Source organism: Pan paniscus, chromosome 9 (genome assembly GCF_029289425.2).
Source record: "Pan paniscus chromosome 9, NHGRI_mPanPan1-v2.0_pri, whole genome shotgun sequence".
Lineage (NCBI taxonomy): Eukaryota > Metazoa > Chordata > Mammalia > Primates > Hominidae > Pan > Pan paniscus.
The window spans coordinates 103742296-103756618 of NC_073258.2; the positions used below are offsets into that span (position 1 = coordinate 103742296).

General features: G+C 37.1%; 1 protein-coding gene across 1 annotated transcript; it reads right to left on the bottom strand.

The window, feature by feature from the left end:
* Window positions 1–666: 666 nt before the first annotated feature.
* On the bottom strand, window positions 667–13651 carry MMP13 (matrix metallopeptidase 13). The gene is made up of 10 exons (XM_003828373.5): window positions 13264–13651; window positions 12930–13171; window positions 12136–12284; window positions 11830–11955; window positions 9688–9849; window positions 7785–7902; window positions 6700–6833; window positions 5566–5725; window positions 3321–3424; window positions 667–2042 (listed from the first exon to the last, which is right to left on the bottom strand). Exons 1-10 carry the CDS (start codon window positions 13381–13383, stop codon window positions 1942–1944), a joined length of 1416 nt encoding a protein of 471 aa, XP_003828421.1. The 5' UTR covers window positions 13384–13651; the 3' UTR covers window positions 667–1941.
* Window positions 13652–14323: the final 672 nt, after the last annotated feature.

Sequence of the window (14323 nt, forward strand, 5' to 3'; positions counted from 1 at the left end):
TAGGTCTTGCTCTGTCACCCAGGCTGGAGTGCAGTGGTGTGATCACATTTCACTGCAGCCTTGACTTCTCCCTGCCTCATGTAGTCCTCCCACCTTAGCCTCCCTAGTAGCTGAGACTACAGGCACATACCACCACCCCCAGCTAATTTTTTTTTTTGTAGAGACTGTGTTTCACCATGGTGCCCAGGCTGATCTTGAAATCCTGGGCCCAAACAATTGGTCTCCCAAAGTGCTGGGAGTGTAAACATGAGCCACTGAACCTGGCCTAAATATCTTTTCTTAAAAAGAAAAAAAAACAAGGGTCCAGTGCAGTGGCCCACACCTGTAATCCCAGGACTTTGGGAGGCTGAGGCAGGCAGATCACCTGAGAACAGGAATTCAAGACTACCTGGCCAATATGGTGAAACCCCATCTCTATTAAAAATACAAAAACTAGCCGGGCATGGTGGCGCTCACCTGTAATCCCAGCTACTTGGGAGGCTGAGGCAGGAGAATTGCCTGAACTCGGGAAGTGGAGGTTGCAGTGAGCTGGAATCACACCACTGCATTCAAGCCTGGGCAACTGAGCGAGACTCTGTCTCCAAAAATAAAAATATTGGCAATGAACCCTCTTTGGGTGAGGAAAGATTGAAATTATACCTAAAGACAAAATGTACCATATAGCAATTGTCTGTTGAAAATATATTTTTATTATAAACAACATAAACACTTCCTAATACACTTTGCAAATATGCATTTCATTTTCTTTGCCTGAGTTTTTATCAACAGTGTCTCTGAGCACAATAGTTCTTCCCTTGATGGCCGATCATATATTCAATAAGTGCCAAGCACCCTCCCCAAGTATCAATAGGCACTGTGGGAAGTGCTGGGGGATTTTTTTTAATGCAGAGAAAAAAAGGCATCCTTCCATATCTCAAGGGATCACAATCTAGTAGACTGCTTTAAAAAAAATTTTTGGATGTCTCTTTTTTAATATACGTACTTCCACTTTATAAGATATATTTTATTTCATGCTATACAAGTCTTTAGAAAATAGCCTATATATCCAAGACAAACTGGACAATTAAATAATTAGCTAGGTAAAATAGGGTTAAAATGCAACGTTTAGTCTTAAATAATCAAATAATTTATGAAAAAGGGATGCCATGGCCTTAGACTATTTTGATAACGATTTTAACTTTGTAATGTGTGACTTCTGAAGAACCTGAAATATTTTAATAAAAAGACATCATCCTTCTTTATCCTTTATAATATGCAAAGGAATATTTGTCTTATATGAGAGCAGACTTTGAGTCATTGCCAAAAGTGAAAATTAAACAGAATTCAAAGGCCACTTCTACTATTCTTACCACTGCTCTTTTGTCTCCTGTCTTTAATGACTTTGATATTTTGTTAGTGTCTGTGTGAAGAAGGACACATACATGTGAATATCCTCAGTGCAAAATGAAAATTATTTATTTGGAAGTTACAGTCTATTATTACAGACATTTTCCTTTGGTTTATTTCTTTTATGTATGGCTCTCCCAAAGTTCCATTTTCATACTATTTTATACTTTTTAGTAAGAATGATTTATTCATTATATGAATGTATTTACTTTATGCCCTTGTAAAATTTCCTTATAAATATATTTTTAAATTATGCTCTCATTGACAGACCATGTGTCCCATTTGTGGTGTGGGAAGTATCATCAACCATTGCTTTTGTACAGCAACAAGAATCAGGTGCTCTTTAGAGATCCTCCATTTCATTACTCTAACATTCTTCAATGTGGTTCCAGCCACGCATAGTCATATAGATACTACGTATTCAAAGATAACTTACTGAAGCTTGTTCACAGAACCAAGCTTTCTCCTGATAGCTCTCCTTCCCCCACCCTGCACTTCTGGAAGTATTACCCCAAATGCTCTTCAGGATTTAAATAACAATTTTTAAAAAGACACTTAACACCACAATATGGAATTTGCTGGCATGACGCGAACAATACGGTTACTCCAGATGCTGTATTCAAACTGTATGGGTCCATTGAAAAAATAGATATAACCTATAAGAAAAAGCATAAAGACAATTTCAGAGTTTGAAAATAATAAGGTTTTAATCCAGTTAATGGTTCAATCTCTTAGATCCCATTTGTAGGAATTTCAAACTTTTTCTTTTTAAACTCTATTAGTGCTTTAATAGTTGTTCCTTTTTAAATTTTTTATTTTTTTATTTTTATTTTTTAGTTGTTCTTTTAAGGTGTGAATCTTCCTACACAGTTTTGCTACTTGGATTATCGATTTTTGTGTGTGTATATTAGACAGAGTCTCACTCTGTCATCCAGGCTGGAGTGCAGTGGCAGTGATCTTGGCTCACTGCAACCTCTGACTCCTAAGTTAAAGTGATTCTCCTGCCTCAGCCTCCTGACTAGCTGGGATTACAGGTGCATGCCACCACGCCCAGCTTTTTTTTTTTTTTTTTTTTTTTTGTATTTTTAGTAGAGATGGGGTTTCGCCATGTTGGTCAGGCTGGTCTTGAACTCCTGACCTCAAGTGATCCTCCCACCTCAGCTTCCCAAAGTGCTCAGATTACAGGCATGAGCCACCGCACCCAGCCTATTTGTTATAAGTTATCAATAATATCTCTTTTCATAGTTAAAGGAGGTCGGTGAGGTCAGGCCTGTAATCTGAGCACTTTGGGAGGCCGAGGTGGGTGAATCGCTTGAGGCCAGGAGGTCAAGACCAGCCTGGCCAACATGGCGAAACCCCATCTCTACTAAAAGTGCAAAAATCAGCCGGGCATGGTGGCAGGCACCTGTAATCCCAGCTACTCCTGAGGCTGAGGCAGGAGAATCTCTTGAACCCAGGAGGCGGAGGTTGCAGCGAGCTGAGATTGCGCCAATGAACTCCAGCCTGGGCGACAGAGTGAGACTCTGTCAAAAAAAAAAAAAAAAAGGTTGAGAACATAATTAAAGTAAAAAGTCACTATATAGTTATGGTAGTTATGAGTCTTTATATATAAATTACTTCCCACTCCACAGTCAGTTTGAATTCTGGCAATATCCTTGCATTTTGGCATCTTTAAGCATAGATTAAGGTAATGTTGAAGGTTTAGCATCTCGTATTTATAGAATTAGCAATCATTAAGTAAAATTCTTATTTATTCTAACCATGTTTTTTTTGGTTTGCTGTCTTTGTAGGTAGTCACACAGGAACGATTAATTCCTTAACTGCCATACATTTATTAACACATCTAGGTCCTATATAAACATGCTTTGTACAGAAAAGAGTTTTGAGGGGCTACAGAAGCTCCTCTTTAAAGTCAATGCAATGTAACTACTTACCATTTTTCTCGTAGACAGCATCTACTTTATCACCAATTCCTGGGAATTCTTCTTCTATTAGTCTCGGATAGTCTTTATCCATAATATGGTTAGTATCATCATATCTATTTAAAGAAAAAAAACTCCTAAGTCAGTTATATTTCTTAGAAAGTACCTTAGAAATAATACAATAGATACAATGGCATCTTTCAAAATTGACAAGAATTTTAAAATTTTCAGTCCATTTTAAACATCTGGTAGCTTTTTAAAATTAGGAATGAGAATACTGAGTGTACAGTGGATGCTTGATGAGTATTTGTTGACTTGCCCAAAGGCCATCTCTTTAAAGAGAGTTACAAGCTCATTTCCATTTCACAAATGATATATCTGTTATAAAAGTATGTCATTAGGAACATGTTCTTAAGCATGAAATAAATGCATGTTTGTGCATAGAACAATTAGCTGTTGATCTCTCACTATCTGTAAGACAACTTGCACTTACTTGCACTTACTTACTTAGTGTACAGTAATGGCTACAAAAATATTTAAGGTTTAATTTCTGTACTAAAAAGTTGTAGGGGCATATGGTAATACTAAAGGTAGGAAGGGAAGCATAGCTTTCCCCCTCCATAACTGCATATTTCAAGCTCCTTCTCCCCTGCCCACAGCCACACCCTAACCAGGCAAACATATCCTAAAATTAACCTAGGAAAACAGGCTCCCATAAGGTGCCACTACTGTTACTGATGAGAGCTTTTTGAATATCTTGGAGGTATGTTCCAACAAGTAAAAGATAAGAACCACTAAACTACCAATAAAGCTAAGGCATGTGTATACACATAACTGCAACGCCAGGCAATAGAAGTCAAGCATGAGAGAGTAATCATGAAATGTCATGGGAGTACAGGAAGCCGGGCAATAATCCCTGAATGGGGAAATCAAAAGAGGCTTTGTAGATGAAAAGATATTTCGAATGAACTTTAAACAATGGATAGAATTTCAAGAGGGAGAGATGCAGGGAAGGATCTTCTGGCAAAAAAAAAATTGCCTAAGAGAAGCTTAAGGGGATATAAAAAACAGCATATCTGAGATGCAGTAAGCAATTAATCCTGACTGAACCATATACTTCTTATGGAGGTAGGGAATGAAATGCGGTACCTGGTAGAAGCTGGCAGTGATTTCTAGAATGTTGTAAATGTCATTGTCAGAAATAAGTCAAAAGGCAAAGATGATATATACGGGTATGTGCGTGTGTGCGGGTATGCATGTGTGTGTGTGACTGTGTATATGTAGAGATGGAGGAAAGTTTCCACTTTAAACATTTAGAATATAGGGTACTGATGAGATATTCCCATTCCCAAATATAGACTTGAATCTGGACTCTTAAATGTTGTTGATGTCAATGCTGCCTAAATCTTTACATATGTTTTAAACATTCCAGCTTCACTCGCCCTTCAGAAAGTTTCACTTTAGAAACTATGGGCCTGTCAGCTTCCTGGTCAACCTCTTCAGTGGATCAGCTAACTCTGCAGATAGGAGGGCCTTCTCTAAACCAATCTTTTCCTGTACTCATGCTGGTATCCTCTTTGGCCACGGAAGATGGAGCTACATGTAAATTAGGAGAAAGTGACAAGAAAGAGAATACAGGAGAAAGATTAGAAAGAGAAGGTGCCAATCAGGTGTAGTGGCTCACGACTGTAATTCCACCATTTTGGGAGGCTGAGGCAGGTGGATTGCTGGAAGCCAGGAGCCTGACCAATGTGGCAAAACTCCATCTCTACTAAAAATACAAAAATTAGTTGGGTGTAGTGGCACATGCCTGTAATCCCAGCTTCTTGGGAGACTGAGACACAAGACACGAGAATTGCTTCAATACAGGAGGCAGAGGTTACAGTGAGCCAAGATCATGCCACTACACTCAAGCCTGGATAACAGAGCAAGACTCAGTCTCAAAAAAAAAGAAAGAAAGAGGGGGTGCCAAAGATGGTTGAGAGGCACAACAAATGGCTAAGAAAAGAGTGTTTGAGAAGAGGAATGTTTGAGTAGTGTGTGTGTGTGTGTGTGTGTGTGTGTGTGGTGTGTTCAAGAGAGCTTGAGACTTTTAAATACATGTCTGAGGGGCTGCCTGAAAGAGCTGACATGGAATGAAAATGAATGACTAGTATGACATTTACAGTAGTGTGTAGGAATAATGTATAGTAGTGACAGATGTTTGAGGCACTTTGCGGCTATGACACAGATGGGTCAGTACCTACTGCTGCCATACCTCCAGACCTGGTTTCCTGAGAACAGGAGAGTCTTGCCTGTATCCTCAAAGTGAACAGCTGCACTTATCTTCTTAACTTCTTTTGGAAGACCCAGTTCAGATATTTTTTTGGGATAACCTTCCAGAATGTCATAACCATTAAGAGCCCAAAATTTTCTACCTGGAATGAGTGAAATAACAGTTCTGTTATCCAAGGGAATCTATTAGGACTTACATATATAGACATGTGCTTAAAGACAGGCCCACTTTTACATTGAGAAATATTAATAAAATATTTAGTATTTACAGTCATCATGTTTATGAAACATAAAAATATAAGCATTCTTGAAACAAAAAAATAAAATTTAGGATCTTAACTTCCCAATTATGAATATAGCTAATCAAATATCACAATTAACTTGGCAATTTATTAGCTCTGAATATTAAGTTTAAAGCTAGGTGAAAAAAATACATTAAAATTTGTACATGAACAAACAACACAGTAGGAAGAGTAAATTAGACTGAAAACTCAAACGTTATACCAGTTTGAAAGTTATTTTATTCTCTAAAAAGTAGCTTTATTATAACATTAATATTATAAATAGTTGAACAATAGAAACAGTGTCAGCAGGAAGTTATGTAATCATTTTAAATTATGGTCATAAAGATAAAGTAGCAATTTGGAAATTGGTCATAATTTTATGTCAAGGAAAGCAGTAGAATATAAAAATGTATCTATACTATGAAAATAAATATGTAAAAATTTGTATTACATAATGAAAATGAGCAAATGAAATAAACTGAGTTTTCAGAAGGAAGAATGATTCATAATATTTTTTCCACTTTTTCAGAATATATTGGTATAATGTTTTCTCAATAAACAATTTTTAAGCAGAACTAAGAGAAAAAACTGACATGATTCATATGAAAGAAAGAGTGGATATGACAAGACTAATAATGTAGACCTTTTCTATGTTCAATTTGGAGATTCATGGTAGAATGGTTTCAGGTACTTTCTGGCTTCCGTTTTTTTAATACTTGGTCTTTAATTTAGGTATATTTTCAGTAGTGATCATTTTACTGAATCTCTAGTGGCATCAAATTCAGCACTGCCTCCCCTGGTCTTGTGCGAGGCCTCCTCTGTGGAAAGCTTACCTCTGAAGATGAAGATGAGGTCATGAGAAGGGTGCTCATATGCAGCATCAATACGGTTGGGAAGTTCTGGCCAAAATGATTTCGTTAAAAACAGCTCCGCATCAACCTGCTGAGGATGCAGGCGCCAGAAGAATCTAACACAAAAGTAAAATGGAGTTTTCTGTCACATTTTTAAATGCAATATTTCTATCCTGCTAGTCACCTCTCTCCACATCAACACAGACAAGTTAGATACAACCAATACCTCCCACCTGTGAAGGGAAAAAAAATTCCATTACCCTTTAAGCGCCAGTGACAAGTTGTGCTATCCTAACTAGCGTAAGGTATTCAACTTTGAAATCTCACAGAGCCTGTGTGAGGTCTCTGAGTTCTTTGCGGGTTGAAACTGTCTTGCTCAATTTTGGGTATCTTGCCAGGGGCAAGCAAATGTGCCAGGCACTTTGTTGGCCTCCAGAGAGAAGATATGAGTTATATGAACTATGTCTTCCATGGTCTCATGGCCTGGGAAAACATACATGAGAACCACCCCCCGCCCCACGAGTACAATGTAATTAGAGTTATAACAGAGGGGATAAACATGCTATTGGATCACAGATGAGGGATCAATAAATGAATGAATAAACAAGCATACTAGAACAGTGTAGAAATTAAAATTTTATATTGCATTTCTAGGTTCATTTCATTTCATCCCTCAAATTCCAACATGTATCTAGAATCAAAGTCTTTCCATACCAAAATGAATCCGTGTGGGCCTAACGAGTAACCATTTATTAATACAGCAGTTACTTTCAATGCTTGTCTGTTTTTAAAACAAATTGGATTTCTAGATTTTCTTGGTTATATTTATAAGAAAGACTGTAACTAGAGATGTAAAAGGAAGCTACACAATGTCAAGGTTATACGTTGAAAAGTAAAACATTTATCCATCAGTCATTTATTTGATCTGAAATATGTAAATAAACTGCCTGCCCATTTTTACTGCTAACTTCGCCTTTGGAAGTGTGACAGGATGTTTTGGCAATATGCAGAAGCAGCTTCACAGATGTTTGTCGCATACAGACTTTATGAAAGAATCTCAAGAGTACCTGTCTTTAAAGATCATTGTTTCTCCTCGGAGACTGGTAATGGCATCAAGGGATAAGGAAGGGTCACATTTGTCTGGCGTTTTTGGATGTTTAGGGTTGGGGTCTTCATCTCCTGGACCTGTAGTCGTGAAAGGCAAGAGAGAAGTTATGAGTGTGACATTACTGATAACCTGAGTCACAGCACAACAGGCTGATCTGCTGATGGACAGTGGGAGAGGGTTTCTCCGGGAAAAGCTGTAGGTCCTGGGGCTCCTACATCATGGTGCAAGTACCGTGTAATCTTACTTCCTTCCTCCCCTCCACTTCCATCCTTCAAGACCTCTCGAGATTCTTTAGAAGTATAAACTTAGGTTTCTTGAGGTTGATGATAAAAAGGAGGGGAAAAAGCCACAGAATTTGAGAAATTTTCCCTACACCTTGCACAATCTATTGACAGATTGCTCTTGAAAACTAGATTCCCCTTAAAGCCATTTTTGATGGCGTATTTTTCCTGCAAAAGCCCTCATCTTGCCTCCTCCTCTTGACTATTTTACCAGCTGTCAACATCAGCTAATGTTGCTTCACCAGTTTGCCATGGTGCAGCTGTATCTCAGCTGTGACAAGCCAGGCCTTCAGCACTTATGTGACTTGCCACATGTTGGTAAATTTCCAACTGTCTCCCATGAGTGCAGACAGGATGGGGGTGCAGTATATAATAATAATAATCCTACACTGTTTTTCTTTCTGTCTAGTTTTTATTAGTTCTTTCATCAGTCCCTGAGTCATAACAATGTAGAAATAATAATTGCAAAATAAATTTGCAAATTCCCTTTGCCATCTTCAAGTTCATGCCCATGGCTATGCTAGCTACTGTGATAGATTGAAATCTAGAGGGTAAAAGAATGGGTTGGAGGCTATGAGCAAGTTTTCTGAGCTATGTGCTCTAGAAGTGTTTACACTGATGACTGTGTACTGTGGCTTTAACTCTATAATAGGTCATCTATAAATAAATACTTGGGTTGAAGTTTAATAATTTTGTAAATATTATTGAAAACTTGGGGGGGGGGAAGTGAAAAGGAAGAATTTTTTTTTTACAATGGTTACTGTAGATGTTGATTAAAAACTACCACAGGCCACTTGAGAGGTTTCTACTGTGCCAGATTGGACTGGTTGAAAGAGTACTTGGAATTTCTAAAAGCCTTAGGATCTCACTTTCACCACCAACCTTGTTACTATAGGTATGCTACTTAAACTCTACAGGGCTTTGTTTCTTCATTGGTTAAATGGGGAATAAAATATTTTTCTTTCTTATTGCAGAGGTGTTTGGAGGATATCAAATGCACATTGCAATGTATAAAGTACAAATACGAGGAGTTATAGTCTGCAAAAATTTGGAGAATGAAATCTTTTCTATTTGAGTGGGTAGTTAGATTTGGAAAGAAAAAATGGGTATGTTTTCCTAGGTTTTAACAACAAAACCAAGAAAGCAGCATTGGCAGTGGTGAATTCAATTAGTAGAGTCATGTGTTGCTTAACAACAGGGATACATTCTGAAAAATGTGTTGTTAGGAGATTTTGTCATTGGGTGAACATCATAGCATGTACTTACACAAACCTAGATATATAACCTACTACAGATATAGGCTATATGGAACAGCCCATGGCTCCTAGGCTAGAAACCTGTCCAGCATATTACTGTACTGAGTACTGTAGGCACATATAACACAATGGTGAGTATTAAGTGTGTCTAAATATAAGAAAGGTACATTAAAAATACTGTATTACAGTATTATGAAATCTTTGTCATGCATCCGCTTCACTGTACCAAAACATCATTATGCAGCATGACTGCAATTTAGAAAATAAACGCATGGGTTTCTTCTGCTTTTATAACTGATACATTCTATTTCTATAACTGAGTTACCATAGAGAGACTGGATCCCTTGTACATCGTCATCAGGAAGCATAAAGTGGCTTTTGCCGGTGTAGGTGTAGATAGGAAACATGAGTGCTCCAGGGTCCTTGGAGTGGTCAAGACCTAAGGAGTGGCCGAACTCATGTGCAGCAACAAGAAACAAGTTGTAGCCTGTAAGAAAACAAAGAAACAATGAGGGAAAAAAGGAATTCCAGTAACCATGTAATGAAAGGAATATCATTTTATCTATTTGGTATGTTTCTTTCTTGGCTATATACTTTCTTTTCTCTTTCTTCAGTCTCTTACTTTTTAAAATCAATATTCAGTTGCTTGAAGGAAGATTCAAAGTATTGATTTAATCCTTATAAATAATTTAGTGTTCTTTTGATTATACCTGCCTACACAATTAGAATGTCAACAGATTACTCTCATGTAATTAGTAATTAATAAGGATTTACTGTGAATACACTAGAACTCCTGATTTGCGCTTAGTATTGTCAGGTCAGGTGAGGGAAGTGGACAGAGATTACCTTAAACGAGTGGGGAAATCACATAGGGTGGTACCTAGCTAGGGTGCTGCCCAGAACATCCTCCAATCAGGAGGCAGCATCCAAAGGGACGGTACCAAGGATGGAGGATGCACTAAATAGGTTCTCTGTGTATACTCTTGGGAGCAAATTCCAACCAAATGATTCTTTCCAGAACGTCTCTAGACTCTGGGTTCTGGAGAAACAGAAACTCTAGACATGATTAGCCATCTTTTCTCTACTCTAGAAGACTACTATGTCACTGTATTTACATTGTTCCCTCTAAGCATTCTGTCTGCCAATTTTGAGCTTCCTAATGCAGGTATTTCAAACTGGAAAAAAGAAAATAAAAAACTAAAAGAAAAATAAGAAGTGTAAGGCAATAGGATTGTTGTTACTTGTGCTTAGATTACCTGAAAACTAGAGCCAGTGGATTCCATTTGACCTTAAATACCCTTTGCTATTGTAGCCTCTGCATGAAGAAAATGAACCAACCTAGCAAATCTTGCAGACCATGAGAGCAATTAGAGGTCACATAATCTGAGTGTTAACTAATTCTTCATTGAATGACTAGTAATGGATACCGCTCTTGGCCTTCCACTGAAAAATGAATCCAGACTTGTTTGTGGATGTTTTTATTCACTTCAATTAAATATTTCAAACCCAGAATTTATAAAGGAACCTAAATTTGAGGCTTACTGTGATTCTGCCTTAACAATGCTGGATATTATTTCTTCTTCCTGAAACCATTCTTACCTGTGAAATACCCAGAACATAAATATATAAATTTTCACTTTTCCCTCCATAGACAGAATGGAGGTATTAGAGTTGAGACACTGATCATGTAAGGCCCAGTTTTATTCTTTGGAGAAATAATCTTTTTTATGTAAATGAAAAATAAAAATCAGCTGTCTTTGAAGACAACATCTACTTGTCATAACTAAGTCCTAGTTAGAACAATCTATGGCTTTTCTTCCTAAGTTAACATTCCCAATTATTTTGAGACTTGAAGATTTAACTACTAACTGATCTCATTCAACATTCAGTTTCATTTTGCTCTTGTAAATACAACCATCATCTTGTCTGTTTCATGCTGTTTGGAGTAAGAGTCTGTCTAGGTTTTTAAGAATAGTGTTTACAATATATAGACAAGACTGAATCAAGCAACTCATATAATGGGAAACAGAAATTTGATTGAACATATTTCTACCAAGCAAAAAACTATTTCAATTCACATCTAATTCATGTATGACCCATAGATCCAGCCCTGGTAGTTTTTAGTTAGATATTTATAATAAACTGTACTTCTTCAACATGCCAAAAGGTAATTTGCAGTAATAACATGTTGGCTGACAAACATAAACATTTTGGTCCTACTTCAAAGTTCATTAGTATCCCTCAAGCCACAGTGACAGATTAAGTAGATTTTGTTCATTTTTTAATGTTGATATCAATTTGTAGAAATGTCACTTGTAGAGACACTAATACATCTAAGATAAACTTTATTTAAGAAAATATAGTCAAATACCAAATATATTTAACTTTTATGTGTTTTAACTTCATACCAGTGTGTTCACTGTCTAATCTAATAACACATAAATGATATCTTTATAAGAAATATTACCTTTGGAACTACTTGTCCAGGTTTCATCGTCATCAAAATGGGCATCTCCTCCATAATTTGGCCCAGGAGGAAAAGCGTGAGCCAGCAGGCCAGAGGGCCCATCAAATGGGTAGAAGTCGCCATGCTCTACACACAAAAGCAAGGGTTAGGAGTCTTATCACATCCAGGAGTACTTAGCACAGGCGTTTGGTAAATTAGTGTTGAATGCTTTAAAAAGTAATGAATGACTGAAAGAAATAATTTTAAAATGGAACCAACTAAGAATTAGAATATAAAAATGTTTGTAAAATAAATGTGCATCATTACCCTTAATTCCAAAAGAGATCATGATGTCAGCAATGCCATCGTGAAGTCTGGTAAAATTCAGAGGAGTTACATCGGACCAAACTTTGAAGGCTTTTTTGAACGCCTTTTCAACTTCAGAATGAGTCATATCAGGGGTGTAATTCACAATTCTATTTAACAGAGAAAGTTTCAATGAACTTTTTGGAAAGTGACAGCTATTTTAGAATACATTTTCTTGGTATATTGCTTTTCAATTCAAAATGCGATAATTTCTTTGAAAGTTCTACTAGAGGTTTATTGTTTCAACTAATGTATTATTTATGATGCCATACAGGAATAAAAAGTCAAAAGTTCAGTCACATTTGAGTATCTCCAAATATCTGACCATATGGCATCTTAAATTTAAAATATTCCAATGTTTAATATAATTTATTTTGTATGCTAAAAGTTTAGATTACATTGATAAAGCCCAAATAAATGAAATAGCTCTGTAAAGTTTCTAGAAAGAGTGGAACTCTTCATCTTGAGCACTGTTGTAATAAATACACCTAATGTACTATGTTTGCAAATTTTCTTTAATCTACTTTTATTTCTCTTTTGATTTCATTTCTAAAAGAAATACTTCGAGATGCCCACTAAAAAATAATGCTGAGTTAATGTAACAATAATAGATGTTATGAGGCCTTCTCTGAAACCATATTAAAGCTATTCTGGAATTTAACTGCCAATTAAATAATAAGGCCTACTTAATATTAGACATTTAATACTACAAGAAAAGGCTAACAAATATGAAAGAAAGATAGCCTATGATTTACCTGTAGGTTAAATTCATTTTGGACCATTTAAGAGTTCGAGGGAAAACATTGTATTCACCCACATCAGGAACCCCGCATCTTGGCTTTTTCATGACATCTAAGGTGTTATCGTCAAGTTTGCCAGTCACCTCTAAGCCGAAAAAAGACTGCATTTCTCGGAGCCTCTCAGTCATGGAGCTTGCTGCATTCTCCTTCAGGATTCCCGCGAGATTTGTAGGATGGTAGTATGATCTCAGGTAGCGCTAGAAAAGACACCAAAATGAACTGCGTTTAAAAGAGAAGGACATTTCTGAGATGTACCAACCGCATCATCAGGATTGGCAAGATACTCTACCTCTGCAAACTGGAGGTCTTCCTCAGACAAATCATCTTCATCACCACCACTGGGAAGGGGCAGGGCCCGACAATGAGTCCAGCTCAAGAAGAGGAAGGCAGCCAGGACCCCTGGATGCATCTTGAATGGTGATGCCTGGGGACTGTTGTCTTTCCGCAGAGATTACCTTTACTTTTATAGGCCTGCAATGGTGAGTCATCACTTATGGATAGGTTTCCACTTCCTAGTCACTTGAAGGTAAACATGCTTACGTGGCGACTTTTTCTTTTCCCTCCCGAGTGTGGTTTGTGGTAGAATTTGAGGGAAATATAAATGAGAGCATCTCTTGTTTCAGCAGGGTCTCAAAACCCATCTGGCAAAATAAACGGCCTCAGCATATTTATGGATACTGTGGGAAGAAGCAGAGAGTAGTACATTTTTTACTTCACTTAGCAAAAAAAATTTTTTTTTGCCTTCTGTAAGAACGTATCTACTTTTGCTTCTTCGAATAATAAGTGTATCAAGATGGCATGTTTACTTCCATGAAGAGAAACTTAGTACTGCTTCTAGAATGTTTACTACAGCCTGGTAAATTATAAACTGCATTTTCTCTAGAATAACTACAGAGAGATGTCTTGTGTCTACCTGAAGTTCACGATATTGGACCAAAACCAGGCTTGATGACTTGGAAGTGCTACAGCACAACCGCAGGATTGAGCCCCACGGTTGGAATTTAAACACACTGGCATGACCTCTCGACAAATATGGAGTCCTGCATAAATTCCCTACAGATCCAGACAGAGGTAGAAGAATTACACTGGAACGGAACAACTGTAATGGCTAGCACAAACAGGGATTACTGCATTCTAGGTTTAAAAGGCATTATCTCATTTAATCCTTACAACAGCCACATAGGTGCTGTCAGAAAGCTTGTTTTCCATTTTACATATGAATAATCTGATACACTGAGAAGTTAAATACTTGTATACGGTCATATAGTTTATAAATGATACCAGGATTTGAACCTAGGCCAATAACTCAAAACTCAATGTTCTTGACCACCGTCCCTGTCTAATTATGA